Source organism: Symphalangus syndactylus, chromosome 2 (genome assembly GCF_028878055.3).
Source record: "Symphalangus syndactylus isolate Jambi chromosome 2, NHGRI_mSymSyn1-v2.1_pri, whole genome shotgun sequence".
Classification (NCBI taxonomy): domain Eukaryota; kingdom Metazoa; phylum Chordata; class Mammalia; order Primates; family Hylobatidae; genus Symphalangus; species Symphalangus syndactylus.
Window position 1 is genome coordinate 107,173,823 of NC_072424.2, and position 27,976 is coordinate 107,201,798.

At 36.0% G+C, this 27,976-nt stretch overlaps 1 protein-coding gene across 2 annotated transcripts in view; it reads left to right on the forward strand.

Annotated features, from left to right (window-relative positions):
* LAMA2 (laminin subunit alpha 2) overlaps positions 1-27,976 on the forward strand; it is a 625,547-nt gene that overhangs the window by 555,697 nt on the left and 41,874 nt on the right. For both annotated transcript variants that reach the window (XM_055263701.2, XM_055263709.2), the window contains exons 46-52: positions 6,104-6,247; positions 7,247-7,380; positions 9,426-9,585; positions 13,261-13,385; positions 17,330-17,492; positions 18,166-18,310; positions 26,192-26,330. In XM_055263701.2, the coding sequence (XP_055119676.2) occupies positions 6,104-6,247; positions 7,247-7,380; positions 9,426-9,585; positions 13,261-13,385; positions 17,330-17,492; positions 18,166-18,310; positions 26,192-26,330 (1,010 nt within the window). The remainder of the gene's footprint in view (positions 1-6,103; positions 6,248-7,246; positions 7,381-9,425; positions 9,586-13,260; positions 13,386-17,329; positions 17,493-18,165; positions 18,311-26,191; positions 26,331-27,976) is intronic.

The window sequence follows — 27,976 nt, forward strand, 5'->3', positions numbered from 1 at the left end:
TAAGTTCAAGGTGAACATTGAAAAGGAATTCACGACTGACTGAAAAAAAGCTTAGAAAACAACAAAAAGATTAGTGAAGATGATGTTACATAAGATCAGAGTAATAAATCAGTGAAAAGATCTGAGAAAACATATATTCAGCTAGAATATGAAAGCCAGGCAGTATCGGTGACAGGTGATCATTATGTATGTAAAGCACAAGATTAAAAGAAACCAGATGTTACTTCAAGGTTTGAAGTTTTATCTAAGATTTAGCCAACATGGAAAAAGCCTCTACCATGTTCAGTGTTACTTTCTGTAAGGTACACAAAGACAAATAAAGGAGTTCTTTCACTCACAAAGTTTATAAAATAGTAGGGAAAATAAAATATGTACATGTACCTTGTCACATAATGCAGAATGTTATGCCACATTATAGGAGCCGTGAGAAGTGACATAAAAGTTCTAGAAGGAACAATCACCTCTAGTAGGGCCTGAAGATTTCCTGAAGGGAAGGATTTGAGCCAGGCATTGAGGTGGGATAGTGCTGGGGAGTTGGGGGTGGAGTCAGGAGACAGGGAGAGTATTCTGAGAAGAGAGAATGACTTAAACCAAGGCAGTGGGAGAAGGAAGTTTTAGGGTCCATTTAGGAAAAAGAAGTCCAGCTTGCCCAGAGTAATTGATAAAGGAAACACATAACCAGAAAGACCAACAGAGGCCAGGTCTTGTCAGGCCTTCAATAATCAGTTAAGCAATTTCGTTTAACAACACTTGTACTTGGGATAAGCCTCACTGGATAGGATAAGCTGAAAGCTCTGAGCATGGAACACAGTATAATCAGAGCTGTGCTTTTTAAATATAAATCCAGAAGCAGTTTGTGGGGTAGATGAAAGAAAGAAGAATGAAGGACCCAACTATAGCTGTGGCAAGAGAAAAGAAGAACGTGATGTACCACTCCTATATTTTGCAGTGTTAACTTGGAAGAAGCAATAAGAGTAAATATTATTTTGTGAATCTCACATTTAGCCACATTTTCTGACTTAGTCATCAAGTGGAGAAATCTAGACATTTTTATTATTTCTTCATTGTAAAGATTTCTCAGTGCTTTTCCCCTCCTCACAAAACGGTGAAATTCAGACATGTAAGCATATAAAACCTGTCTTAAAGTACAAAATAAAAGAAAGGTATAGGCCGGGCATGGTGGCTCACACCTGTCATCCCAACACTTTGGGAGGCCGAGGTGGGCAGATCGCATGAACTCAGGAGTTTGAGACCACCCTGGGCAATGTCACAAAACCACATCTCTACAAAAAAATGAAAAATTACCTGGGCATGGTGGTGCATGCCTATAGTCCCAGCTACTTGGGGGGATGAGGTGGGAGGATCACTTGCTCCGGAGGATGAGGCTGCAGTGAGCCATGTTCACACCATGGCACTCCAGCCTGGGTGGCAAATAGAAACCCTGTCCCAAAAGAAAAAGAAAAGAAAAGAAAAAAAGAAAGGTACAAAAGTAATGTAAGAAAAAGTAATCATTGTCCATGCATTTCAAAGAAATTCCCAATCACTTTTGGAAATGGAATTACAACACAATGCCTTATTTTTTGTAAGACATTAGAAATATGCAACTAGCCAATTTTTTTCCAAATGAGTTTTGTGCTAAATGAATATTATATTTTCTGATTTGTAAATATAGATATCTGGATATGACCTTAACACATACTTGACATGACCAAAATATTAAAGACATTTATTTTAAAGTAGCTTTCTCTGGGTTTGTTGATTCTGAAATTGAGTGGCTGATACTCCTTTAAATGAATGACCTACTTACTGGATGAAAAATACAGTGAAAATCCAATAGATATAATAATGGGATACTCAATAATGTTTGAGTTCATGATGATTAACTGGTAAATAATGTTGTATTATTGAGATGCCTTAAAGATACTTAATGCTTAGTGATTTTTCTTTAGATGTCTTACTAAGGATCTGCATTCAAAATAACAATAATTGATAGAGCCAAACATTCTAAAAGGATGTTTGAATTTCAGAAATTTCTTTCCTTTTATAAGAGGGATATATCCTAAAGATTTCCTCTAGAGATATAGTATTTAGATTTACCTGATTTCTTCTAGAGATACAGTATTTAGATTTACCTGTTTTAAGTTGGTTAAAAGAAATACCTATAATTGAAAATCAAAACACAAAATATTCAAAAGGAAAAGACTACTAGTTATATACTGGCTGTCGACAGTTTGGGCTAAGTGAATGTTTCAGTTTCTGAGAGTATATTCAAAACCAGAAAACAGAAAGCAGATAATCCAAGAGTATTTTCTATATGAATGTGTGAGAGCTGGGCAATAGGTTACTGTCTAGTCCACCTCACGCTGCTGTGACAGAATATTGCAGACTGGGTAATTTATAAAGAAAAGAAATTTATTCTCACAGTTCTGGAGACTGGGAAGTCCAAAATTAAGGTGCTGGCAGGTTAGGGACCTGTTTTTCTGCTTCCAAGATGGCACTTTGAATCCTCAGGAGAGGAGGAACAATGTATCCTCACATGGCAGAAGAGCAAGAGAGAGAGAGCTCTCACCCCTGTAAGCCTTTTTAATAGTGGCATCAATTCATTCATGAGGACAGAGCCCTCATGACCGAAAAACTTCCCAAAAGGCCCCCCTCCCAACACTGTTGCACTGAGAATTAAATTTCAAACACATGAATTTTGTTGGACACATTCAAACCATAGCAGTTACTCTATAGGATTAATTGCTGGCATATTGGGTATAACAACATCATTTTGCTCCAAGAATCATATTTGTTAGACATGTATTCTATACAATAGATTGGTTGTAACCTCTAGTGACATTAGATACTCAGTTTTAAAATGGCTTCTCTCTTAGACTTGGAGTTCTCAGAGCAGTTAGATTTTAGTGCTGCTGCTCTGTCTGCTACACTTTTTTTGTTTGTTTGTTTGTTTTTTTTTTTGAGATGGAATCTCACTCTGTGGCCAGGCTGGAGTGCAGTGGAGCAATCTCGGCTCACTACAGCCTCCACCTCCCAGGTTCAAGCAATTCTCCTGCCTCACCCTCCTGAGTAGCTGTGACTACAGGCACGTGTCACCACGCCCAGCTAATTGTTTTGTATTTTTAGTTGATACAGGACTTCACCATGTTGGCCAGGATTGTCTCGATCTCTTGACCTCATGATCCGCCCGCCTCGGCCTCCCGAAGTGCTGGGATTACGGGTGTGAGCCACCGTACCCGGCTCTGACTGTTACACTTTGGCAACCCCCTTTTCAACACACTAATCATGGAATCCCCTGTTTTTTTCACCAGGCTTAGCTAAGCAAGGACTGAAATTCGTTGTGTGACCAAATGATCACACATTACATTTATATTGTCATCTCTTCTCTAAATAATAACTGAGGGATATTATTCAATTGTTTTGTTTGGTTTTGTTTTGTTTTGTTTTGTTTTGTTTTGACATGGAGTCTCGCTCTGTCACCCAGGCTGGAGTACAGTGGCACAATCTCGGCTCACTGCAACCTCTGCCTCTCGGGTTCAAGCAATTCTCCTGCCTCAGCCTCCTGAGTAGCTGGGACTACAGGCATGTGGCACCACCATGGCCAGCTAATTTTTGTATTTTTAGTAGAGACAGGGTTTCACCGTGTTGGCCAGGATGGTCTCGATCTGCTGACCTCGTGATCCACCCATCTCAGCCTCCCAAAGTGCTGGGATTACAGATGTGAGCCATCGCACCCAGCCTCAATTGTGTTTTTTAAACAAAACTGATGTATTAGGAATTAAATTAGCGATAATACAGCCATAGGTCCAAGCTATAAAGCGTTTATGAAATAAAAATGAAGTAAACTACATACAGTCACTTTGACTACTAATTCAGCCCCATTCGGAATTGGATATGATTGTCTGCCGGGGATAACGCACTATGCTATTCAGTTCTACTCATGAATTCCAGTCAGATCTTGATTTCTTGTTCGCTTTGATCCTCTTATGATGTCAATGGTACTTATAGCCTGCCTCAGATATTAAATTTTCTCAATGCCAAGGTCTTCTCTGATAATGATTTTGGTTCACTTTCAGCAAATTGCTAAAAAATCACTATATATGACACCATTTCCTGAACATTAAAAATATCTGAAGACCATATTTTTCCCACCTGCCCTCTACTGTGCCGTCTTTCTCTTGCTTCTCTCTTTTTATCTCTAATCTCTCGGATGACCCTTGGTATAGCTGCCATTCTATCACAGAACACCCTTTGCCTACTCCCATTGCTCATCTGCTTTGCCATATTAACATCCAAGTAAAAATTGTACATTTCCTACCTCCATTGTTTTGCAATTCATTTTCACTCACCTACTCTCAACACTGTATGTAGAAGGGAAATTCCATGATTTGTGAAGCAGGAGCTAACTTCCCAACTGAAAACCACCCTATCCAGAAGACTGTTTCCCTAGGACACAGAACAAACACTCTGAGGACCATAGGTGGCCCAGAGTCCTGCACCCAGCAGTTGGCAGGCTGGCCCCACCTTTTTGGGGAAGGCAAGAATAAGAAAGTGGTTTAAGCAGTAGGCTTCCTGGAGTGTCCAGCCCCAGGCCACCACACTCAGGCCTCCAGGAGTCACCCTCATCTGGGTGGTGGAGGAAACAGCCCCTGTTTCTCTCCAGAACACAGTTTCCTCTCCATGGAGATACAATTTGATTAGCAGATCAGGTGAGGCAACAACGATAAACAAACAAATGACTTATGCAGGTCTGTGGGAGACGTAACAGATCTTCTGTATCCCCAGAAGGTCTCAAATCTATATGAATTTACCTATTGCAAAAATCCCTCTTTAGCCTTCTCTTTTGAATCCAACCAATTTGGCACCCAACCTTTGCAGTATACTTTCATGACCCTTGGAGAAGGGCCACAGTTCTGCCCATACTCAAACACAAATGAGGCTCTTGGAGACACCTCCTGGTGTCATGATCATATGGAGGCTGTTTTGGTTTCTAGGCTCTCTTGTTGGGAGTCTGCACGGCCCTTCCATGGGGGTAATGATGATGCTAGTTGGTTTTCTTCCAAATGTGCAAATTACACGAGTAGCACAAAATGCTAGAATAAATGAAAAAATGGAAATTCACTGCTAGTGAAGGCCAAGAGGGCATTTGAACAAATGACAAAGAGCGGTTTTACATCTTCCCCTCTCTCTGCCTCCTTCTTGAGCGCTATCAGTGAGCAGTTACAGATTCTCTCTGAGTCCAAGCAGCTATTTTGCTATCCTGAAAGTAACCCTTTGATAGTGATTTTCCATCTGACCCTACAGAAATTAGATCAAATAATCAACTAGTGTTATTTATGATTGAAGGAAGGCTCTCTAAATGTAAGTAAAAATTGGTATGAACAGTGTTACTCTATTCATATAGGCATGCCTTTTTTAGCAATTTATAGTAATTTTTAAGGTATTATTCAAAAGAAAAGGGAGCTGTTAAATACATTAGTAGTGATAGCCATTGGAAATTATTTCCATTTCATTTCCTGACAACTTCATGAAAAGGTATAATTTATTCTGAAATGTATGTTCTGAGTGGAATGATTAATATTCTTCTTATTGTTAGAACATCTAGAACAAAATCTATTTGTCCTCTTTCAACTGTAAGAGTATAGGAGAGTTGGTAATTTCCTCTTGAAAACTAAAAGAAAAATAATTCTTAGTTTAAGTGATACCAAAACCGCTGAAATTTCAATTGTAAAATTTCATTAAACAACCTTAATGAAGATCATTCTCATTAGCTGCATGTAAAATCACCTGCCTAAAATGTTCCCATATTCATAACGGAGAAAGGTATGACGTTAGAAGTTTGTTAGTTGCATGCTTCAAAAAATAGTAGCTAACAAGACATGGAACTGTGAACAGCTCATTGTCAAAATTCTAGTGGAAAACTGCTCTTCTGTGCCCTCATTAATGAGTATAATGGTGTCTGCGTATGGGTGTTTAATGATAGTATTTGATGATAGAAAATAACTTCAAAGAAGAAACGATAATGGCTTTGTGGTTGTATGGAAGCTACTTCAAACTTTCTGAGAGATTTACTCTTGGTTCTTTGTACCTTGTTTTCTTAAAGATCAAAGTATCTGTGTCTTCAGGAGGTGACTGCATTCGAACATACAAGCCAGAAATCAAGAAAGGAAGTTACAATAATATTGTTGTCAACGTAAAGACAGCTGTTGCTGATAACCTCCTCTTTTATCTTGGAAGTGCCAAATTTGTAAGTCTAGTATTCAACTTTTCATTAGGCTGCTGTATGTGTATAGCTAGAGGTTAATCCGAAAATGTATAGAATCCAATAACATGGTCCCCAAATGGTCTAACTTAGGCTTTCAGATTTGAAAACCTCAACATCTTACCTTACAAAATTCTGAAGTGTCAAATTAAGTTAGAAGTCAAATGAAAGGAAGAAAACTACAGTGTTTAGTCACATTTACTTTCATTTGTCAGTATATCATCATTTCTGTTAAATTATACTTTCAGATCCAGCGATTTAAGAATGCTAATGAGAATAAAGCTATTTTATTTACTTCTTATTTATCTTATTTACTGTTCAATAAACTCTTCTGTTAATGAAATGAAAATAGCAAAGTGTGTACTGTTTTTTTTACCAATGAGAACTCTTCTAACTTGTGTTGAATTTATGACCTGAACTGAAATAACACAGATTATATCTACAAAAGCCCACCCATAAAGTTCTGATTTCTTCCATTTGAACTATTTGACTTTGCATGCGTGGGGCTCTTCCAAAATGAATATGACTTCTTAACAAATCATTCATGGCATAAGTCAATATTTGCCATTTGGGTAAGGAATTCTGGGTCAATTTGGGAAATAAAATCATAGCTGCCCCCTCAAAAATGTCAGTGTCCTTGGTGAAAATAATAATGGATTCCAAATTTAAATACTTGTTTTTATCTTTACCACAAGTATCAGAGTGAGAAAGGCTTTGGTCTCAAAATTAGACTTAATTAGAATTGGTAAAATTAACAAACATGCTTGAGCATTATGGACTTTTTTTTTGCTTTAAGGATATAAAAATAAAATATTATTCTAATAATGTATAATAATAAATAATATTATTTGACAAGTATTATCATGAAGCTCCTAATTATTTCACATGTCTGCAAATGGCACTTATTGAAAAACACTCTGCTGGTCTCCTCTTTAAAGGTGCTTTATATCTGATATCTCTTGTTTTTGTATTTCTCTGAACTAGATTGACTTTCTGGCTATAGAAATGCGTAAAGGCAAAGTCAGCTTCCTCTGGGATGTTGGATCTGGAGTTGGACGTGTAGAGTACCCAGATTTGACTATTGATGACTCATATTGGTACCGTATTGTAGCATCAAGGTAACCAACTTAATAAAGATTAAGATAATTAAATGATAGAATTTTGAAGTAGTTTCCCAGTTTATAAGAAAACTCCTATTTCTATTTCAATAAGGTAACTGCGTATGCATGTAGACACATGTGTATGAATTTTATACATGTCTGGGAGTGGCTATGTTTGTCATACTTCTTAGGAACTGACAAACCTTCCAGGTATTGACCAGAGGAACAACTCCATTTCTGACCCCTTCATCTTGTATCTGGTAGGAATTTGGGGGTGTCGCTCTTTCAGTCTTCCTATTTCACCTGAAGAAAGTACTGCCACTTATTCTTATGCAATACAAGCCAAAGCATAAGAGCACAATCATTGCCTGTCTTTGTTGTACACAGCTCCTCCTTTAGTCTACATAGCCACCATAGAAAAACGTAGTTTCAAAACACTGAAATTCTTATGTAACATACCAGATCCACCCTACTTAAAATGGGAAGTAACTGAGAACTGATTCAGTTATTCTATCTTTGGAGCTTTAATGCAATTATCAACATCTAGTACCACATAGATTACTTATAGAACTATCCCCGTCTTCAGCCATTCCCTCCCATTTTCTCTTCTTGTTTTCCCAATTCTCAAATCCCTGTTAAACCCAAAGCAGCTAACAGTTGAAAGGTATGGTTAAGGGCCTAGGGCTAGACATGAAGCTGATCAGAGATAGAGAAGACTTAAAGAACTGGTAACTGTTGACTCTGGATGATACATAGAGTTTCATGCTGTTTGTAGATACTTAATTTTTTCCATAATAAAAAGTTTAAAAGAAAGAGCCATGTGCAATGGCATGTGCTGTAGTCCCAGCTACTTGGGAGGCTGAGGCAGGAGGATCACTTCAGCCCAGGAATTCAAGGCTGTGGTCCATGATGATCATGCCTGTGAATAACCACTGCAGTCCAGCCTGGGCAGCATAGCAAGACTTCATCTCTTAAAAAAAAAGTTATAAACAAAATGAGAAGCAATATTTTTAGTTCTTTTTAAGCAAGTTCTTCAGCAAAAGTGTGTGTGCATGTGTGAGAAAGAGTGACAGAGTGCTTGCGTGTTTGGTGGTGTTGAGGGAATTAAGTACTTAACCGGGTTTAAGGACATTTATACTCATAAAGTACAGTTCTTCTTTCAGAAAAAATAAATTCTGTTAAAGAAGGTGAACCTTATTTGATAAATTCATTCTTTTGTTACCATGTATTTCACTTAACACTGCATCCTCAAAGAAAAAAAAGATTACCAAAATGAGACAGCAGGGAGAGAAATATGACATCGAAGTTTTGTTATGACTGCTTGTCTCAAAAGAGAGACCAGATTTTCATATTTAACAGCTCATGGAAATCAATCACTTAGAAAAGAAAATGAAATAAAATGATAATAGCTTTCAAAATTCTGTTAATTGAATTTAAAAGTGAACTTCTATGCAATTTGTACACTGAAATCTGAAGGGTGGATATTGTACTATATACATTAAGATGCTGTGCCAAACAATAAAAGATATACCATTCTAGGAAGACTACGTCAACAAACTGGGATCCAAGATATTATAAAGAATTTTAGAAGAAATCATGCAGCTTATGATATGGAAGGGTAGCTCATTTGGGGTCCACTTGCTGAATTAAATTAGACAAAATGCTGAATAAAGTAATATAAACTTGCATAAATTGTATGTGTTGGTAAATAGTAAATTATTATGTAAGCCATAGGAAAAAGGCTTTCCACTTAACCAATAGCAATTCCATCAGTTAACTGCTGCTGTGTCATTTCATGTCAGTGAACACACACAGAATCAGGATATGGTGCTCACTGGTTCTGGTTGAAACTGACGTAAATGTTGAGCCAAGATCAGACTCTGATTATTGATTTGAGATCTAATGAATTTGGAATGTCAGAAACTAAACAGCCAGTTTTCTCTTAAATTCTTAAAAATAAGTCTCTGCATTTTATATCTTTTAAATCTGGAATTACCAGAAATGTGATGCATATTTCATTTTCTGTATGTTCCTCCCCTTCACTTCAACACGTACCCTTGAAGAACTGGGAGAAATGGAACTATTTCTGTGAGAGCCCTGGATGGACCCAAAGCCAGCATTGTGCCCAGCACATATCATTCGACATCTCCTCCAGGGTACACTATTCTAGATGTGGATGCAAATGCAATGCTGTTTGTTGGTGGCCTGACTGGGAAATTAAAGGTAATGTGTTCATCCTCCTCCTGTTCTATTTCATCTTTGTTGACATCTCCTGACATAATTACTTCAGGAGAAGTTATGATAAAGCTCTGTAAAACTTGATCACGTTTTACTTAACTTGAACTTATGAAAACATGAATTTATTTTGAGTACGAACTTTCTTCTTTGAAGATTCAACCTGGAAACACAATATTTTTAAGCCTATGTGTATTTATTTAAACAGCTGTTGTTTTGTCTTTATCTGTGGCATCAGTTTTTTGTATATTCTTGTTTTAGTTGCCTCAGGAGCAAAGTGTTTTTTAAGTATACCTCATCTTCTGAATCGATTTATGATTTATAGATATGAAGTGATACTCACGTCTAATTAAAAGATTTATAAATACTTTGGGAAATATCACAGGAGCTATAAGCTTTCAAAATATGATCTGGTTTTTAAAGTTTTCCAGTTGCTTTTATTCTTATAGGGTGATGCACTTAATATTCATAATTGCTTCATGACAGTCCTCGCGCATTTCAAATTGCAGAATGCCTGCCTTTTAAAGAAGCTTGTGTTGATTAAATGGAATTAGGTGTTGGGAAACCACTATGGGTGAGATGCAGGAGCACAACCAAATATAATGGATAATCCTGGGCTTGTCAGAATCACCCTGAGATGAGATTAGTCAGAAAATGTGAAAAGCCAGGGTGACCCCAAATTTATGAGGACTCAACCTTCATGTAGAATGAGGTTATTTTATTTGCTTTGAGTACGAGATGTGACTCTAAAGTATGAGAATTTATTCCAAAACCACAAGCCGAAGTTATCCTCATTTCTTAGAACTTCATATAAATGTATATGGTACATAGTAATATATAGTCATATTATCAACTTTCTCTCCTTCACAGATAGATAAATATAGGGATAGCACACAGTAATACAAAAGCCATGAATTTTGAAATCAAATCCAGGTTGGATTTCTTCCTCTTCCACTTACTAAAATATGACCTTAGACAAGTCACTTAACCCTTTGGGCTTTGGTTATCTCAACTAGAAAAGAATGATAAAAATATCTACTTTGCTTGCATATTGTAGGACACAATAATACATTTTTAATATTCTTATAACTCTTCCTATATGCTAAGTAATGTTCTCAGTAATTTACATGAATTAATTGTTTAATTTTTACAACAACCCCAAAATGTATGTCTTAGTCCATTAAGGCTGCTATGAGAAAAATACCATGAAACTGGGTAGTTTATAAATAAACAAACATTTATTTCTCACAATTCTTGAATCTAAGAAGTCTGAGATCAGGGTACTGGCAGATTTGGTGTTTACTGAGGGCCAGTTTTTCATAGAAGGAGTCTTCTTGCTGTTCTCACATAGTAAAAAGAGTGAACAAGCTCCTTTGGACCTATTTTATAAGGGCACTAATTCCATTCATGAAGGCCTTGCCCCTCACCATCTAAAACACACCTCTCAAATGCCCTGCCTCCTAATACCATCACTTTGGTGGGTAGGATTTTAACATATGAATTTTGGGAGGGACACAAACATTCACACTATAGCAAGGTAGACACTAATATTCTCCTCATCCTATAGTTAAGGAATCTGAAGAAGAGAGACATTAAATGTCTTGACCATGGTCACACAGTAATTAGCAGAGCTGGGATTTGAACATAGGTTAATAGGCACAGTGGTCTTCACTCTCAACATCTTGCTTCACTTCCACAATGAATAGTGAGACTGTGTATAAAATATATGGCAAATAGCTGAGATGTGGTAGTCACACCTTAAATTGTACCTTAATTATTATTATGCAAATGTAATTGGCACAAAAGCAGCATTCTGTCAGTCTCAGAAAAAGAAAGAAAACATGAACAAATGAAATCTATAGAAATCCCTAAGAAATCATTTTGGCCAAGAATTTCAAGGCTCCTGCCACACCAGAATATGAACCAAAAGCTGAAAACAACTAAATGAACTTGCTGATGAGAATTCAAATGAGCAGGAAAATCTCTCAAATATAGCTTTTCAGGATGCGAGAAGAAGCAAAAAGCAAGCAGAATTCACAAGTAGGATAATCGATCTCTAGAAAATTAAGAGGTTCAGACTGATGACAGAGCATTGCAAGGACGACTCCAATGTGCAAGTCAGGGGCTCCGATCAACAATCTTTCTATGCGGCTGTGCAACACGTGATCACAGCAGTGGGAAATGTGCATTTTGATGGGTTTAACCTAAAACCATAGCAGTAGGCTATACCATTGAGCCTAGGTGTGTAGTAGGCTATACCATCTAGATTTGTGCAAGTACTGTACAGTCTATGCTTTTAATTATTCAGTAACTGATTTTAATATTTAAAATTTTAACTATTCAGTAACTGTTTTCTTATGTGTGTTCTAAAAACCAAATGAGTCAATGCACTGTTTTTCCCAGATAATCTGAGTATATATGAGTTCACTTTGGCACAGAGTTTTTAAAGTTATAGACACCAGAATATAGTACAGTCATGTGTCACTCAATGACAGGAATGCATTCTGAGAAAGATGGAATTAGACAATTTCCTCAATGTGCAAACATCATAGAGTGTACAGTACTTGCACAAATCTAGATGGTACAGCCTACTACACACCTAGGCTCTATGGTATAGCCTACTGCTCCAAGGCTACAGCCTGTACAGCATGTTCCTCCACTGAATGCTGTAGGCAATTGTAACTCAATGGTAAGTATTTGTGTATCTGAACATAAACAAGGTACAGTAAAAATACAGTATTATAATTTTATGGAAGCACCATCATATATGTGATCTGTCATTTACCAAAACATTTGTAATATGTCAATGCCAAAACAGTTGTTTAAATTTACAACAAACTTCTCTAAGAGGGACAAGGTCGTTCTCTTTCTTCATGATTGTGTATCAAGCCTAAGACCTTTCCTGTGAAAATGACAGCAGGATTGAATTTGATCAGATTATTTATCGATTCTCTCTTTGACTCCAGGCCCTGCGCTGTGTATACAAGCAAACGACACCAGCATGGTCTCATTTCCTACAAAGTTGCTTACTTTTTCTTTATTCCCTTGAACTTGAAATCTTCTTGGCTGTGAACAGAAATTTAAAAATTTAGAGCAGCACTACCATAGAGTGATTTATACAAGTGCTTTTAAAAAATCTCTTCTATGTCATCAGCATGTCCCCTTTCTTCTGATCTCAGGGGAAAAAGCTTTGTGTATGCATGGCCCAAATTTGCCCAAAGAAAATTATGTAGGAGCACTAGCATTTATTGAACACCTTCTGTATGTCAGGCACTGAGATTGGTGCCATAAATAAATTATCTAACTTTATTCTCACAAAAATTCCACGTTACAGACAAAAGAATAGAATTGTGGAGAAGGTCAGCAGCTCACCTAAAGTAAGAAGCTAGGAAGTGTTTATTTACTGATGATGAAAACTGGTATAGCAAAAAGTAATCAGCATTTGTGGATTAAATAGTTGAGCTTTTCCCCTGTTGACTCATCCTAGAGTAGCTCTAAGGATGTAGATATAATATGATGAAAAGATGAATACGTACATATGCCAAAATATCAGAAAGAATGGATAATGATAACTTTAGCTTCTGCTGATAATAGCTGTCATGGATAAACCAAGATTATTTGTGAAATTCCAAATTCTAGCAAATACGGTATTTCTTTCTGCAGAAGGCTGATGCTGTACGTGTGATTACATTCACCGGCTGCATGGGAGAAACATACTTTGACAACAAACCTATAGGTTTGTGGAATTTCCGAGAAAAAGAAGGTGACTGCAAAGGATGCACTGTCAGGTTAGTTGAGATGAGAACTCTCCCAGGGTCTGTCCTGTGCATAATAAAAGCTTCGATTTTATTGCATAATATTCTATTATCGTGTGGATGATGTGGAGCAGGTTTGAAATGATTATGCTCAGAGGTGGAATTACCACAAAACTAATGAATCTTCAAGTCCCTGCCTGCATTTGCGCAGGCATTTTTCAAGGCCCTGGGAGGTACACTAGCAGTACATTTGCATAGTCATATGTTTTTATAAAATTTGCAAAGTTAAGAGATTTTGACTATAATCAGTTAAGTTTCCACTCCAATGTTCCTTCATGTCGAGGGGGTTTTTTGTGTCTGTGAGTACCTCATTGTTATAATTTTTTTTTCCTAAAGAGAGCCTTCCCCAAACTGATTAAGTTTCAGGTCTTGCTGAGCATGAATTCACTCTATTTATGTTTATAACAAAATTAGAACCCCAGCCCAGGTTTTATCTCTTACAGGATTTTTTTTTAATTGACACATAGGATCCTACAAGTGCTTCAACTGGAAACCTATGGGATTTAATGATTCTGCTTCAAGAGAGAAGGAGAACAAGGGGCCGAGATAGTCCAGGAGGAAAGTTCCTAATACGTGACCTCAATTCTAAGATAGAGGGTAGAATGAATAAGAATTTGAAAATATTTAGCATCCTATCATACTAAGCATGTGTAGAGAATAAACATTTTTATATAAAAATGAATAGAGGATATAAAATATTTAGCTAGAAGTAGAGGATTTCTCAGCATAAAAATCTTAGAGCCCACTGATCACCCAAGCCTAAAGCAATTTTATTAAATTAAAACTATAAAACATACTTTAAATACCTGCAAACTTAACATGTCATAACAGCAACTCAAAAACCATGAAGTGCTAAGGAGTTTGTGTTATTTTCCATTTAAAGGATATACATACGTTTCTAGGACCCAAATCCTAGCAGAGTACACTTCACATTTCTTTCTCTACATCTCTAGAGTTTCATAGAAGAAAGTAGCCCCAAAATATTATCCCTCTAAAAGTCTTAACTTCCAACTCTTTGTTTCTTTTTGACATCATGGACTTGTCAACATGAAATTGAGGATAATTTGAAAGCCTGACCCATTCATTGTTTAAAATGGTTTTGTCAATAAGCTTCAACAAAATCTAACATGGAAGGTTGTCTGTAAAATTCTTTCAATACATGAAAGACAATGAAGCCCACATTAATATTCTGCTACTCACAAACACCAACTTTTCCCTAAGCATTTCTCTGGTAAACTTCTAAGTAGGATTTTCAAAAGCCTATTATCAACAGAACATCTAAGGCATTTAAATGTCCATTCAGCAATGCATGTCATGTGAAACTGTAACATCACTAATTATAAGTTCTGCAAAGATTTTGCGCTTCAACATATAAAGTGTTATGCTAATTTATAAGAGTATTCCTGTATATACATACGGTGTTTTGTAGGTTGCAGAGATTCACGTTTACAACTTCCTGATACTAGAATGAATACAGCCTAGTCCTGGCCATGAAGAGACATCACCAGGAAGGGGAGAAAAAACAAATACTAAAATAGTTCAAATATCAGGCATAATAAAAATCCCTTTAAAAAGGCACATTTGGAGTATACTACAATTACCCACATCAGATTAAGGGCATCATGATCTGCTTCACAGAGGAGGTGACATTTGAAATGGGTCTTGACCTGAGGTAAGAGTCCGAAAAGAGGAGATAGCAGATGAAATGTGAAGAACATTCTAATTCCTGAAACCAGTAAGAGCAAAGGGAGGAAGATTGGGAAGCCAGAGTGTTTTTAGAAAAGAACAAGTGTGAATTCACTCATACAAGATTGGCAAATGGGAGAATGATTCGGGTAAGATGCAGTGGCCACATAGGTTCATACACAGTCCTTCCCAGCATAATCATGTTTTTTTTTCTACCCCCTAACGGTAGCTGAATCCAAAGTAAACCAACATAGCTGAAGACGCCAACCTCAAGGTACTGTGCCACAACACAGCCTGTACACAGTGCCCATTCACCCATATGCCTGCCTTCAGCTTGATTTAGCCAAGCACTCTATCTCGGAAATGTTCGTGGCCCACGTCTTTTCCGTCTGTGCATTTTTGCCCCATCGCTAACACTCGGCAGTGTCAACCCTTTCTTGTACCCCTTGTCATCAAACTATCTTCACATTTTCCTTTTAAGGTGAAGTGATATGTATACTGAAATAATCCTGTATTTTTTAATGTTTTAGTGTATCTTTTTGAGCTGTGCTAATACTTTGATCAGGATTGTTGTTGTTTTGTGAGTTCTCTAATTACACAGTTGTGTAAGTTTTTAGCAGTCGGCCCCAACCCTATTTTCCCATAGGCCCTGTTATTTGTAAGAATAATTTTTATAGAACTCCTGGTGTATGTTTGTTTGTTTATTTGTTGTTTTCAGGAAAACACTTATCAAATTTGAACATAAAGAGCAATCATTCCTACTAAAGAGCAGGAGTGATTTTATGGAGAAGATGTAAAAATGAGGCTAAAAGAGGTAGACTAAGAACATGTCATAAAGACCTTAGAATGTCAGTTTTAGAAATTTGCATTTATTCAATAGTCAGTAGAAGAGATAAAATTGTTGTTATGCTTTAGAAAGAGTAATCTGTCAAAGATATTTTTAAAAGTGTATCTTATTTTTCTCATGCTTCTAAAATTCACATTAAGATTAAAGTAAGGGGAAAAAAAAGCTGCCACAAGTAAAATGTAGTTAGCTGAGCATTGAAATGATGATATTTTAATAGACTAAGCCCCAATATTCACCTAGAACATAGCTGCTCAAAAATAGCATAATTAATCTATACTAACTTTACCAGACATCAAGGTTCAAAAGAGAAACAAAAGGCAAGTTAAGAAGCCTAGCATTTATTAATTATGAAAGAGTAGGGGCTTTTTTAGTAAATGTATTCAGAATGAATAGGATAACTCTATTCTATTCTATGTCGAAATATTATAGAGTATACCTGGAAGGACTCCTATTTTTTCTCATCCCATAGTCACCAATTCAAAGCCAGACTTACCTTGTTTCTCCTAGTGTTTGCTAATGAATTAAATGAACTGGGGGGATCTACAGCTCTGTGTTTAGCCACTCCCAACCCACAACTCTTTCCCGCAGATATCTTCACAATCGCAGTAACATCAGACAGATAGGTACGTAGACAGAGAGATACATAAAAATAGTCTCATATTTGGGAAAAATATTTTAAATGTATTCACAAGACTTATCTTAGATATTCATTAATTATGCATCCAATATTGATTAAACATATATTCTCTGTGAGGCAATTTGCTATACTAAAATCTTTTTCATCCTACAAACATCAACTGGATTCTAGGATCCAAGTATTGTACTGTATGTACTAGATGTTTTGAGTTTGTGCCTGACATAGGACCTAGCCCATAATCTCTTAGATGGTCTCATGAAATTTACATTCTAGTGAAGGAGACAGAAAAAAAACATACAAATAAATACAGGCCTCCTTAATTGTCTGAATCTAATTTGTTCCAGAAAAATTTGTTGGAAGGCAAATATTCAGAGTAGGATCCTATATATAAGAAATGTAATAATGTATTCTCAGCCCATCCAGAAACCCCGCCCCTTTGCCCAAATACCACTAAGTCACCCTTAAGCATCAATATAACTATCTACTACCAAGTACTTCTACAAAACATAAAGCACTTAAAAAAACTAATGACTTAGTTATTGCACACCTCATGAAAGGTGAGAGATGGTTTTTACTTATTCTAGCATGGTGGCAGTAGAGATGGAGATAAGTGGAAGGAACGAAGATATATTTAGGGTATTTCCTGCCCTACAACAGCCTATAGTCTCATTGCTATTCAGTGATGCATTGAATAATGACAGACCAAATAGATATGATCTGATTCATGTGAAACGTCTCTCTTCTCAGTCCTCAGGTGGAAGATAGTGAGGGGACTATTCAATTTGATGGAGAAGGTTATGCATTGGTCAGCCGCCCCATTCGCTGGTACCCCAACATCTCCACCGTCATGTTCAAGTTCAGAACATTTTCTTCGAGTGCTCTTCTGATGTATCTTGCCACACGAGACCTGGTAAAGATCATATGCATAGCAGAGTTTCCGTGACTAAAATGTGTTTGCTTCTTTTATCAGTTATTGGTAAAATTATCAGTTATTTTCTAAAAAGCTTGGGATGGTTGTCTGGCGGCCAAGAATGGGTGATACAGATAGTGCTTATATATTTTAAATAATAACTTTAATCACAGATACAATTTAATTACTATTTATTTTCAATACAACTCCCCACATAATCCTTTAAGCAATACATCCGGTAATAATTTTTCCCAGCATGGAGCCATACAGCAGCAAAATGCTTCCTTAATCTTCTTTCAGAGACCTAAGTTGAAAAGGTGATTCTAAATATTCTTTGGCCTCATTTTTTTCTGGTCAGTATTTCTTAATGAATTCTTTCAGGGAACATACCTTTTGGTTCACTTAATATGTTTTCAAATGAACTCACATTTTACTACTGTAATAAAAGAGTATGTCTTAGAAATTTGGTTGTGACCGTGTGCATCATAATATCACAGCCACAAAAATTCAGAAAATAGTAACACCAATTCTATTTTCAAAATGGATTTCTGCAACAGAGTGACATATTCAGCAATTTAGCCACAAGACCCTAATATAAACCACACAAGAAAAGCGAACACTCATATAATTCTCTGTGTATCTAATCACTGGTATATGTTTACTCTATTAATAGAGAGATTTCATGAGTGTGGAGCTCACTGATGGGCACATAAAAGTCAGTTATGATCTGGGCTCAGGAATGGCTTCCGTTGTCAGCAATCAAAACCATAATGATGGGAAATGGAAATCATTCACTCTGTCAAGAATTCAAAAACAAGGTGAGTTTTTACCGTAATAATGCAATATGGGCCTTAATCATGAAATCCAAAGTGCACATGTACCTGATCAAGAGGAAGACTCCGTCTGTAATTTTAGCTACTCACGAGTTCAGTGAAAAATTTATACAGTCATTTTTTTGGCTTAGATTATAGGTGATTTGGGTTAGACATGACTGATTGAAGAGCCAAATGCTTCTCTATCATTTTCTTTTGAAACTGAGAGCTTAATTTGAAAGCATAAAACTGTCTTACAACTTGCAAAATTATATCCTGTAATATGTTTGAAAAATGTTGGGTGCTTTTCTTTTCTCCCTATTTTGTCAAGATGTTTCCTTTAAAGTGGCCCACAGTGGAATCTGTAGGGGTGGTAGGGCATAGTTATCAGTTATTTGCTCATTTAAATTGCCAGACATTTGTATGCCTGCAAGTAAATAATTGATCAATAGTAACATGACATGTTTATGATTCGGGGACATTTTAAAACACTTTCACAAAGATTGGTTTATCTGATCACATAAGTAGGTATTTTGTTTCAGTGTTAGAAAAAGTAAAATATACACTCAAACTTTTATGTGGTCACAGACATATATATAAAAGATCTCACAACCAAGACAGAAATCCAAGTCTATTAGTTCCGAGTGTGGTGCTATTGCTTTTTAAGTATATAATTGCACTAATTCTGTGTAGTATGGCATTCCCAATATCTGCAAATGAGACTTTGTTACTTCTGCTAATATAAATAGACTTAATTAATGTTGCCAATGCCAATGTGACATTTCATGAAAATTTAAATTTAAATTTGTACCGTCTTTCATTTCTGCATTTAATACATATCTGCCAAGCACCTTCTAAGTACCACATAAGAACTAAATGAAGTTCTAAGTTCTTGCCTTCAAGGAACTTGCATCAAATTGGGGAGATAGACAAGTATCATGGTTAGAGGGTAGAGAGCTAATTGCTGTGATAGAGATGTATGTAGCCAGCGAGCAATCTCAGAAGAGAGACACTTGAGTCAAACAGAAGGGTCAGTTTCCACTGGAGTGCCCCTGAGGCACAAGCTGGATGAGGAGTTAGCTGGATGAAAAGCATGTATGGACGTTTCAGAGTAGTGAAAGTTGTGTAAAAGCCTGGAGTCATCAGAGAGCGTAACACATCCTTTTCCAGCTGCATTTCCAACAGGAAACTCTAGAGAAACCTCTCATATGGGACAAAAACTGGCTTTGCAATTCTTTATTTTGGAGTGCTGCTGCATACATTGTTCCTGTGTAAGAGAGGCACAATGCACATTTGCGTGTCAGAAGCTCTGTGTAGTTAGTTGTTCAGTAAGAAGAATGTTTAGCTGTTTAACCCAACATTTCCCAAATTTCTTTAATCAGAGAAATCCTTCCATTCCGCTGAACACACTTTGGGGAATGCTTTAGTAACTACAAGTGAATCCATAGCCTACATGAATGAATGTTGGCAGGAAATTATCAGTAGGGGCCAAGAGATAACAAAACCAGTGCATAAGGGGACATATGAGCTAAGTGAGTGAGTTTCAACTTTATCCTGAAAGCCATAGGGATACGGAGAACTCTAAGAGTTTTAAGAAAGGGTGTGATATCATAAGACTTGTGCTTTAGTAAAGTTTCTTTAGCAGCAGTTTGGAGATGTGTAACAATTTAGGATGCTACGGAGTCTGGTGAGCCTAGTGTCTCCCCACCAACTTCTCTTCTATAGTAGTAGAATAACAGATTTGAAGAAAGAAGGAGAAGATGGATATGCATTATAAAAGAAAAAAAGACAACCTAAATGTCCATCAACAGATGACTGAGAAAAGAAAATGTGGTATATAGACACCACGGAATACTATGCAGCCATAAAAAAGAAGGAAATCATGTCTTTTGCAGCAACAGGAATGGAGCTGGAGGTCATTATCCTAGGTGACATAACCCAGAAATAGAAAATCCAATACCACATGTTCTCACTTACAAGGTGAGAAGCTAAACAATGGATACACGAAGACATGAAGATGGAAACAATAGACACTGGGGACTCCAAAAAGGAGGAGGGAGGAAAAGGGGTGAAGGTTTAAAAATCGCCTATTGGGTGCAGTGTTCACTGTGTGGGTGATGGGTCCACTAGAAGCCCAAACTTCACTCTTATGCAATATATCCATGAAACAAACCTTCATATGCACCACGTGAATCTAAAATTTTAAAATAATAAAAATAAAGACATTCAGAACACTAAGCTGAATTGGCTAATGCTATAAACTCTAAAGATAATAATATGCTTGGTAGATGTATAGTGTAACAAACAGGGATAAAATGATTCAACAACTTAGGAGAACAATTTTTATAAATGGTCACCTTGGAAACGCTAACTTCCATAATTAGTCCGCTATCTCAACTTTTATTCTATCCATTAAAACAAATAAACAAAAGATCTGTGCTCTGAATCAATGTTAGTCAAAGGTCAAGTTACAGAATCATATAAATTTGAAAGTAGTTAAAAATATGTTTTAGGTTTACTGTAACTACAACATTCCATCAATTCAGAAAGTTCTTCCCCCAGTAGGTCTAATTTTTCCAGATTTTACTAGAGCTACTGACTGTTACTGTTACTGTTACTACTCTGTGGTCCAGAAATCAGAAGGAATTTTCCTTTATCTCAGACTACTCAGTATCTTCTGTTACATTTCTGGTTTCTAGTTCAATCCCTTTGACACGGTTGGCTGATACTTTCTCATTTATAAGTCTTCTCCTTGGCTTTCAAATTGACTCTAGACTCACATTGCTTTTTGCCTTTCTGAATACTCCTGTCAAATGCACCAAGCAGTCATTCTCACTTTTATTTTGGGTATTAATGACATGAACCATTCTCCTTACTTCTCTAATGTATCTCTATGTTATCACCATTAAAAAGAAATTAAGCCCTATGAGGTTTAGTTGTTCAGAATTTTGATTCTTAAATTAGACTGGGAACTTCTACCTTCTGCCCATGGTTGTTACCCATTCTCTATTATCTCTGGTGTCTCACCACAAATTTCTCAATTAAACAGGTGAAATTTTTTATTATAATAAAACTATAGCTGTTCTGTTTTTCCACATGTATTCTCATATATCCAATATATTTTCTCTGATACTTTTAAAGTATTTTATTACTATAGCAGGTCAGTTAATATGTATTAATTTTTCCTTATAAAAAGAAAAGCATTGAAGCCACAACGGAAAAAGCAAATGTTATAAACAAATAATTCACAAAAGAAAAATGCAAACTTCTTACATAAAGTTGAAAAATGCAATCTCAATAGATTACAAGCATATGGTCATTGACCTGCAGTAGCAATATCCAAAGATCACACTTAAAGCAGTAAAATCTACATCTAGAAGGAAAAGAAGAAAGGCTTGGCAAAATAACCTTACTACCTGCTTTGATAAGATTAGCTCTTACAGGACACATTTATTAAATACCAACTATGCATCAGATGCTGTGCTGGATCAGTGAAGATGCATGCGGTTCCTACCCTTGAGTAACTTACCTGCTGCACAAGTAGCAAATTACTGTATCTGTTTAGGGTACAGTAAACACCAAGGGAGATATATGGAGGGAGAGAAATAAGGCACTAACTGAGCCCTAAGTCCTTTTATGGTTGGGGGGGTAGGAGGGATGGAAGCAGTTGCAGGGTGATCCAGGCCAAAAAGCATCATATGAAAAGATAAAGATGTATGAAAACATGGATTATTTGGGCAGATGTTGTAATCAGTTTGAATTACTGGAGTTTAAATTTCAAAAGAGTGATAGAAGATAACGCTGGGCGTGTTGGCAAGGGCCAGGGCACAGGAAGCTGTTTAAACTATGTTGAGGAGTTTGCAGTTCATCTTGATGAACTTGATTTTAAGTAGAGATGTGACGGGGTAATTTCAATTTAAGTATATTAGTCGAGGTGTCAGTGTGGAAGATATATTGTCAGAAGACCAAACTGAAGACAAAGTGAACAATTGGGTTCAATAATAGTCTAGGCAGGAGGTAAATTATGCTTGAAGTAAGAGATGCAGTGGGAATTGACATCAAAGAAATGCAGAATAAATCCACCATGTGATACGGCTACACAGCTATTAGAATGACTAAAATTAAAAAGACTGACCATACTCAGTGCTGGCAGAAGGTGGAGACACTGGAACTCATACACTGCTGCTGAGGATATAGAGTGGCATAACGTTGGAAGAGGTTGGCCATTTCTTAAAAGACTAAATATACATCTACCATACAAACCAGTCATTTCACACCTAATTATTCACCCAAGACACATGAAAGCATATTTTTATACAAAGACTTGTACCAAAATGCTCACATTACTTTTATCTGTGTTACTCAAAAACTGAAAACAACTCAAATATCCATCGACAGCTAAATAGATATACATAAATTGTGGTATACTCATACAATGGAATACTACTCAGCAATAAAAAATAAGAAAGTATAAATATAGGTACAAAATGGATGAATATCCAAATAGGCAGACAAAAAGGCAAATTTTGGCAGACAAAAAAAGAGTACATTTGTATAAAATTACATAGAAAATGTAAACTACAGTCACAGAAAGCAGATGGATGCTACTTGTGAATGGTATATGTATGAAAAGGCAAAAAGTAGGGATTACAAATGAGCATAAAGAAACTTCTGGGGTGATGACTATGTTCATTGAGTGTGGTGGTGGTTCAGCAGGTGTATACAATTGCACGTTACAAACATGGTTTAAATTATAGCATGTTAATTATTCCTCAGTAAAACTGTTTTAAAAATAGGACAGCTATTAGAGGTATTTAGGATAAGAAATTAGTGAAGCTGTTGATTGATTAGATGTGGTGAGGAGAAAGTCAGGATGACTCTCTAGTTTAGTAGATTGGGTGGGGGGTCATAAGACCAACAACAAAAAAGTAAGTTAAGTAATATAGATTTGGGAGTTAGATGATAATTATTTTGATTTGGAATGTTTAGCTTAAAGTACGCAAGGAAAATATAGATGATGGTGTCTCACCTGTTGAATGTGGACTTTTAGGCAAAAATCAGGTCCAAGCATACATACATTTAAGTCATCAATACATTGTAAGTAGATATAAACCTGAGTTTGCCCAGATGGCTAAAACCTGAGATGTGGGCAAAGCAAGGGATATTATAAAACATCAACATTTTAGAAGTGTTCAAAAATAGACACCGGGGTAGGAGATTGAGAATGAAAGGTAAAAGAAGCCAGAGAGCTTGACATTATGGAAGCCAGAAGAAATTTCCTATAAGGAAGGAAATGCTAACAGCATTGAATATTGTACAAACATGGATTCAGATAAAGTTTAAAAGAACTCCGAGTTTGGTTATAGGCAGGTCCCTGAGGACTTTAGCAAGACCAGAGTTCACAGAGTAGTGGGAGAGGAATTGAAATAAGGCTCCAGCAATGTGGATCATTGCTCCTTTTCAGTGACCAGATTATTTGTTTTATATGAATTATTCTCAACTAGTTGGCAAGAGCACTGTCGTCTTGAAATTCAAGTACAGTCCTTCAGGAACGTTCCCCATCTTCCTTGAGTCAGTTACAGAACCACAGTCCCTGACAGAAGTGTGCCCTATCCCCTAAATGCATCGATTAGGATGCAAGGTTGAGAACACTCAATTAGATTTTCAGTGGATCAAGAAAGAGAACAAAAGAATAATAGCCAAAGTAAAAACACTTAGCTTATAAAAACTCAGCATTGTTTATAAAATATTTGTTAAGTCCCTACTCTGTGTCTATTATTTAATAAAATCCTTATTTCCCTACCTACTTATAAATCACATCTGAACTCATCAACTGTGAAATTTTGTGTCAATAGCCTACTTTTCTATTCTGTAAAGAAAAGAAATAGGGCAGGAAATAAAAGCAAGCATTAGCATTTACTAGCATTTCCTGGTAGAACCCACTTCATCGCTATCACTCATGAAGGATAGAGTAAAGCACTTCCTTTAAGTCAGTAAAAATATGCCATCCTGTCTCTCTGCCAGTTACCTTTTGGGCCAATGAATTTCAATTCAATTGTGTTGCTGCTCTTTAATCATTTTTTCTTAGAATGATTTCTAAATATGCATATATTCATTCATGGATAAGGATAAAAACCACCTCCAGTCACTGGCTTGCCTGTGATAGAGAGGCAGAATCTCATTTTCAGACATCATTAAAATACCCACCAAGTTTGTAGAAAGAGGCTATTTTCATCTTCCAGTCAACAGCCCCATATGAAAATATCTTTGCCAATCTAGATAAAAAGGAATGTGTAGGAAAAAGTCTTGAAAACAGTTTTATATGTCTATTTTCTTTTAGCCCCCAGTCCAGTCAAGGAGATATATGTGTATGAAACTAGTTATGTATATAAAAATAATAAAATAGGTGTGTGAAAGTAATTCAATTTTAAAATCTTAACTTGCTAACTATATTTAATAGGACAATTATTCTTTTAGGTATTTTTCTTGTTTGTTTTTACAAAAGTCTGGTTTGAGGTGTCCATTGGTATGTGTATTTTGGTCCTTTTTTAATAAGGCAATTGTGTTTGATTTTATTGAAGATACATCTTTTTTAAATGATAGGGCTATAAACTTCAAGGGAATTTTGGAATTTGATGTTTCTCTGTGTTTTCCAAAGAACACTGATTCTGAAAGATGATGGGTTGAGTGAAAATAACAATATTTCAGGATCAAATAAATTTGGGAAATACTTTTTGCTCTATGTCCTTCTCTAGGAACATTGCATTGTATATTAGCATGCTGAAAGATCTGGGCAGCCATAAAATTAAGAAGATACATGTTCAACTTTGTATAACCCGGTATTTGTCATATTTATTTGAGCCAGGAACATCCAAGAAACTAGCATCCTAAAGAATAAACATTTAGAAATTCCCTTATAACCCACTGGTTCAAATGCCCATTTTCAAACCCTTGCTAATTCAGGTCCTACATCAGACAAAGGTTTAGAGGCCAAATCTATCATCTTAAGGAACTGATGTCAATATGCATCAAGGATGCATATGAAGTAGTTAAAGGCTGGATCTAAGGAAATGTGGTAGAAAAGCATGTAATTCAGAAAAAAGCCTAGCTTGACCCCTAAGAAGGGGGCGGTAGTGAGGGGGATCAATGAGATAAGGAGTTCCTGTCTGCTTTCTAAACAATGCAGTTTGAACAGAGAAGTGCCTCGTCTTTCCTTTTTCTATCTATTTCTGAATTCTTATCTTCATCACATTAAAAATTCCTTGAGAGACCCAAAAGAAAAGCAAGAAGGCATGAGGACTGTATCTCTGTCACAACACTTAGCATCCCAGTCTAAAATGTAATTTACGGTGTACCTGGATCTCACCACTTCCTTGTATAACATCCCCTTCCACTTCCATGTACAATCATATTTTACAACAGTGACTTTGCAGATGAGTCTAAATCCCAGTAGTTCCTGTGGATGGTAAAACTTACAGAAAGAGCCATAGATTAGGCATGTTTCTAATTAATTATCTGATTCCTAATTAGATATCTTTGTTATTTAGCATTTTTAATCTTGCTTTATTTTCTAACTACTTATCTAGATTATAGAAAACTACATCAAATGGATCTTTGATGTCCATTTATAATTATCTCTTTTATCTTCATTGGTTTGCCTTCATTGGTGTTTAAGCTATTATTTTCATGCTCTTTGGGGGACAGTTTAATAATGTATTTTATTGATGTTATTTCTGTAATTATTAAATTGCTAAATATAGTGCAAGTGCTTGAGAAAGTCAATGTTAATTCTCGAATTAAACCAAATTTGTCTTGAAGTATTAATGATGATATAGATGTGGTTGATATTGCTCAAATAAAATGTTAAACTTTCTATCTCCTTTACAGCCAATATATCAATTGTAGATATAGATACTAATCAGGAGGAGAACATAGCAACTTCGTCTTCTGGAAACAACTTTGGTCTTGACTTGAAAGCAGATGACAAAATATATTTTGGTGGCCTGCCAACGCTGAGAAACTTGAGGTAATTTAGTTTATATGTAAAGCTAAGGATTAGGTTTTAATTAAATGACCACTATGCTCACTAGAGTTCTGAAGTTTAATTACAATAGGAATGTCATATAACCCTTGGTTGCAGAAAGGCCTAATCAAAAACATCATGTTGCATGTTAGAACAACACCAGGATTTAGAAACCAAAGGACTAATTTGACATCTTTGTTGAAGAGATGGATTGGAGTTGCTGTTTCCTTTATATGCACCTGCTGAAAAGAATTATGAAAGTAATTAAAGGTAGAAGCCAGAGTTGAATGTGGATCTTGTAATTGCTGTTCTCCTTGTACATTCACTGGAGATAATGGCACTCTGACATTGCTTAGTGTTCTGAAAATTGGTCAGTGTTCCAGGATGCTATGAGTATAACCTATTTTATTGCTAAGCATTAGCATCATAATGGCGTGTTGGAGCTTTCCCATATGCCTAATACAAGAACTGTATTAGTTGTTCTCCTGCCCATGCCAACATTTTTTTTTAATTTCACATATGCTTTTTAGCTAGCAGTATGGGGAGACACATTTGCTTCCTAATTTAGTTAGTTCAAAAAATAAAGTAACTAAAAAGTGTCAGAAAATACTCACGTGCTATGTAGTTAATTTACTGCTCATTATAAAACATAAGATAGTCTATAAGGATGGCACTTGGTGCTCAATAAATGTTAATTAAACTCTAATTAGAATGGGATTAATTGATTTGGTTAAACCATAAGAGTTTATTACAGACTACCATGTTTTTAATTTTTTGTTTTAATTGGTTTGGTAGTTTTTAAAGGGTATAAAAGTTCTGTCTAGGTGTTTCTACTCCAAAAAGAGAGATTATGTTTGGAAAGATCCCAGAATAGCTGAAAAGTGTGATGGTCAGTTATTTTCATATTTCTAAATGAGCAGCGAAAGTTCAGTCTCATTCTATGACAGCTAGTGTGCAGGCTGAAATTGCTTCTACCCATATCTAAACTCATAGATGAAGCAACTGTCTAATTATCTGATGAGCTTCATGGTGCAAATAAATTGGCTCTGCATTCATTGTAATGTATTTGTGTTAGAAAAATAAATTTAAAGTGTCAAGTCAGAAAAACATTACAAATCAAATTTGAATAGTACCACAGTTATTACCTAGAAATTCATTTACCAGTCATTCACCAAAAGTTTGTTGAGTATCTACTATGTGACAGGCTCCATACTAAAAACTAGGAATCCAGTGGTTGTTCAAATATAAGATTTGCTTTACAAGATCATGAACCATATATTATTGAGTGAATTAAATACAGCCAAACCTAAGGTTATTCAAATCTAGCTTCATTTATTCTAGTGATGATTTTAATTATCATAAAATAATTTTTAGGAATTATCTATAAAGGCGTGCCTGTTAAATTCTATAAAATCTGTTAAAATCTGAATCTGTTAAATGAATCTTTATCACTAAAATGTTTTTACTTTCATGGTACAGCGTTGCATAATTACAGTATACTATTTCCATAGTATGGAGCATTATTTCAAAACAGCCATTAGAGGTATATTTGTGATTGATAAAGGAAACAAACATTCATAGTTACCTGTTATTTTGCCTGCAGACAGGTCCTCAGTATGACAAAGTGCAAAAGATGTGGTAAACATAAA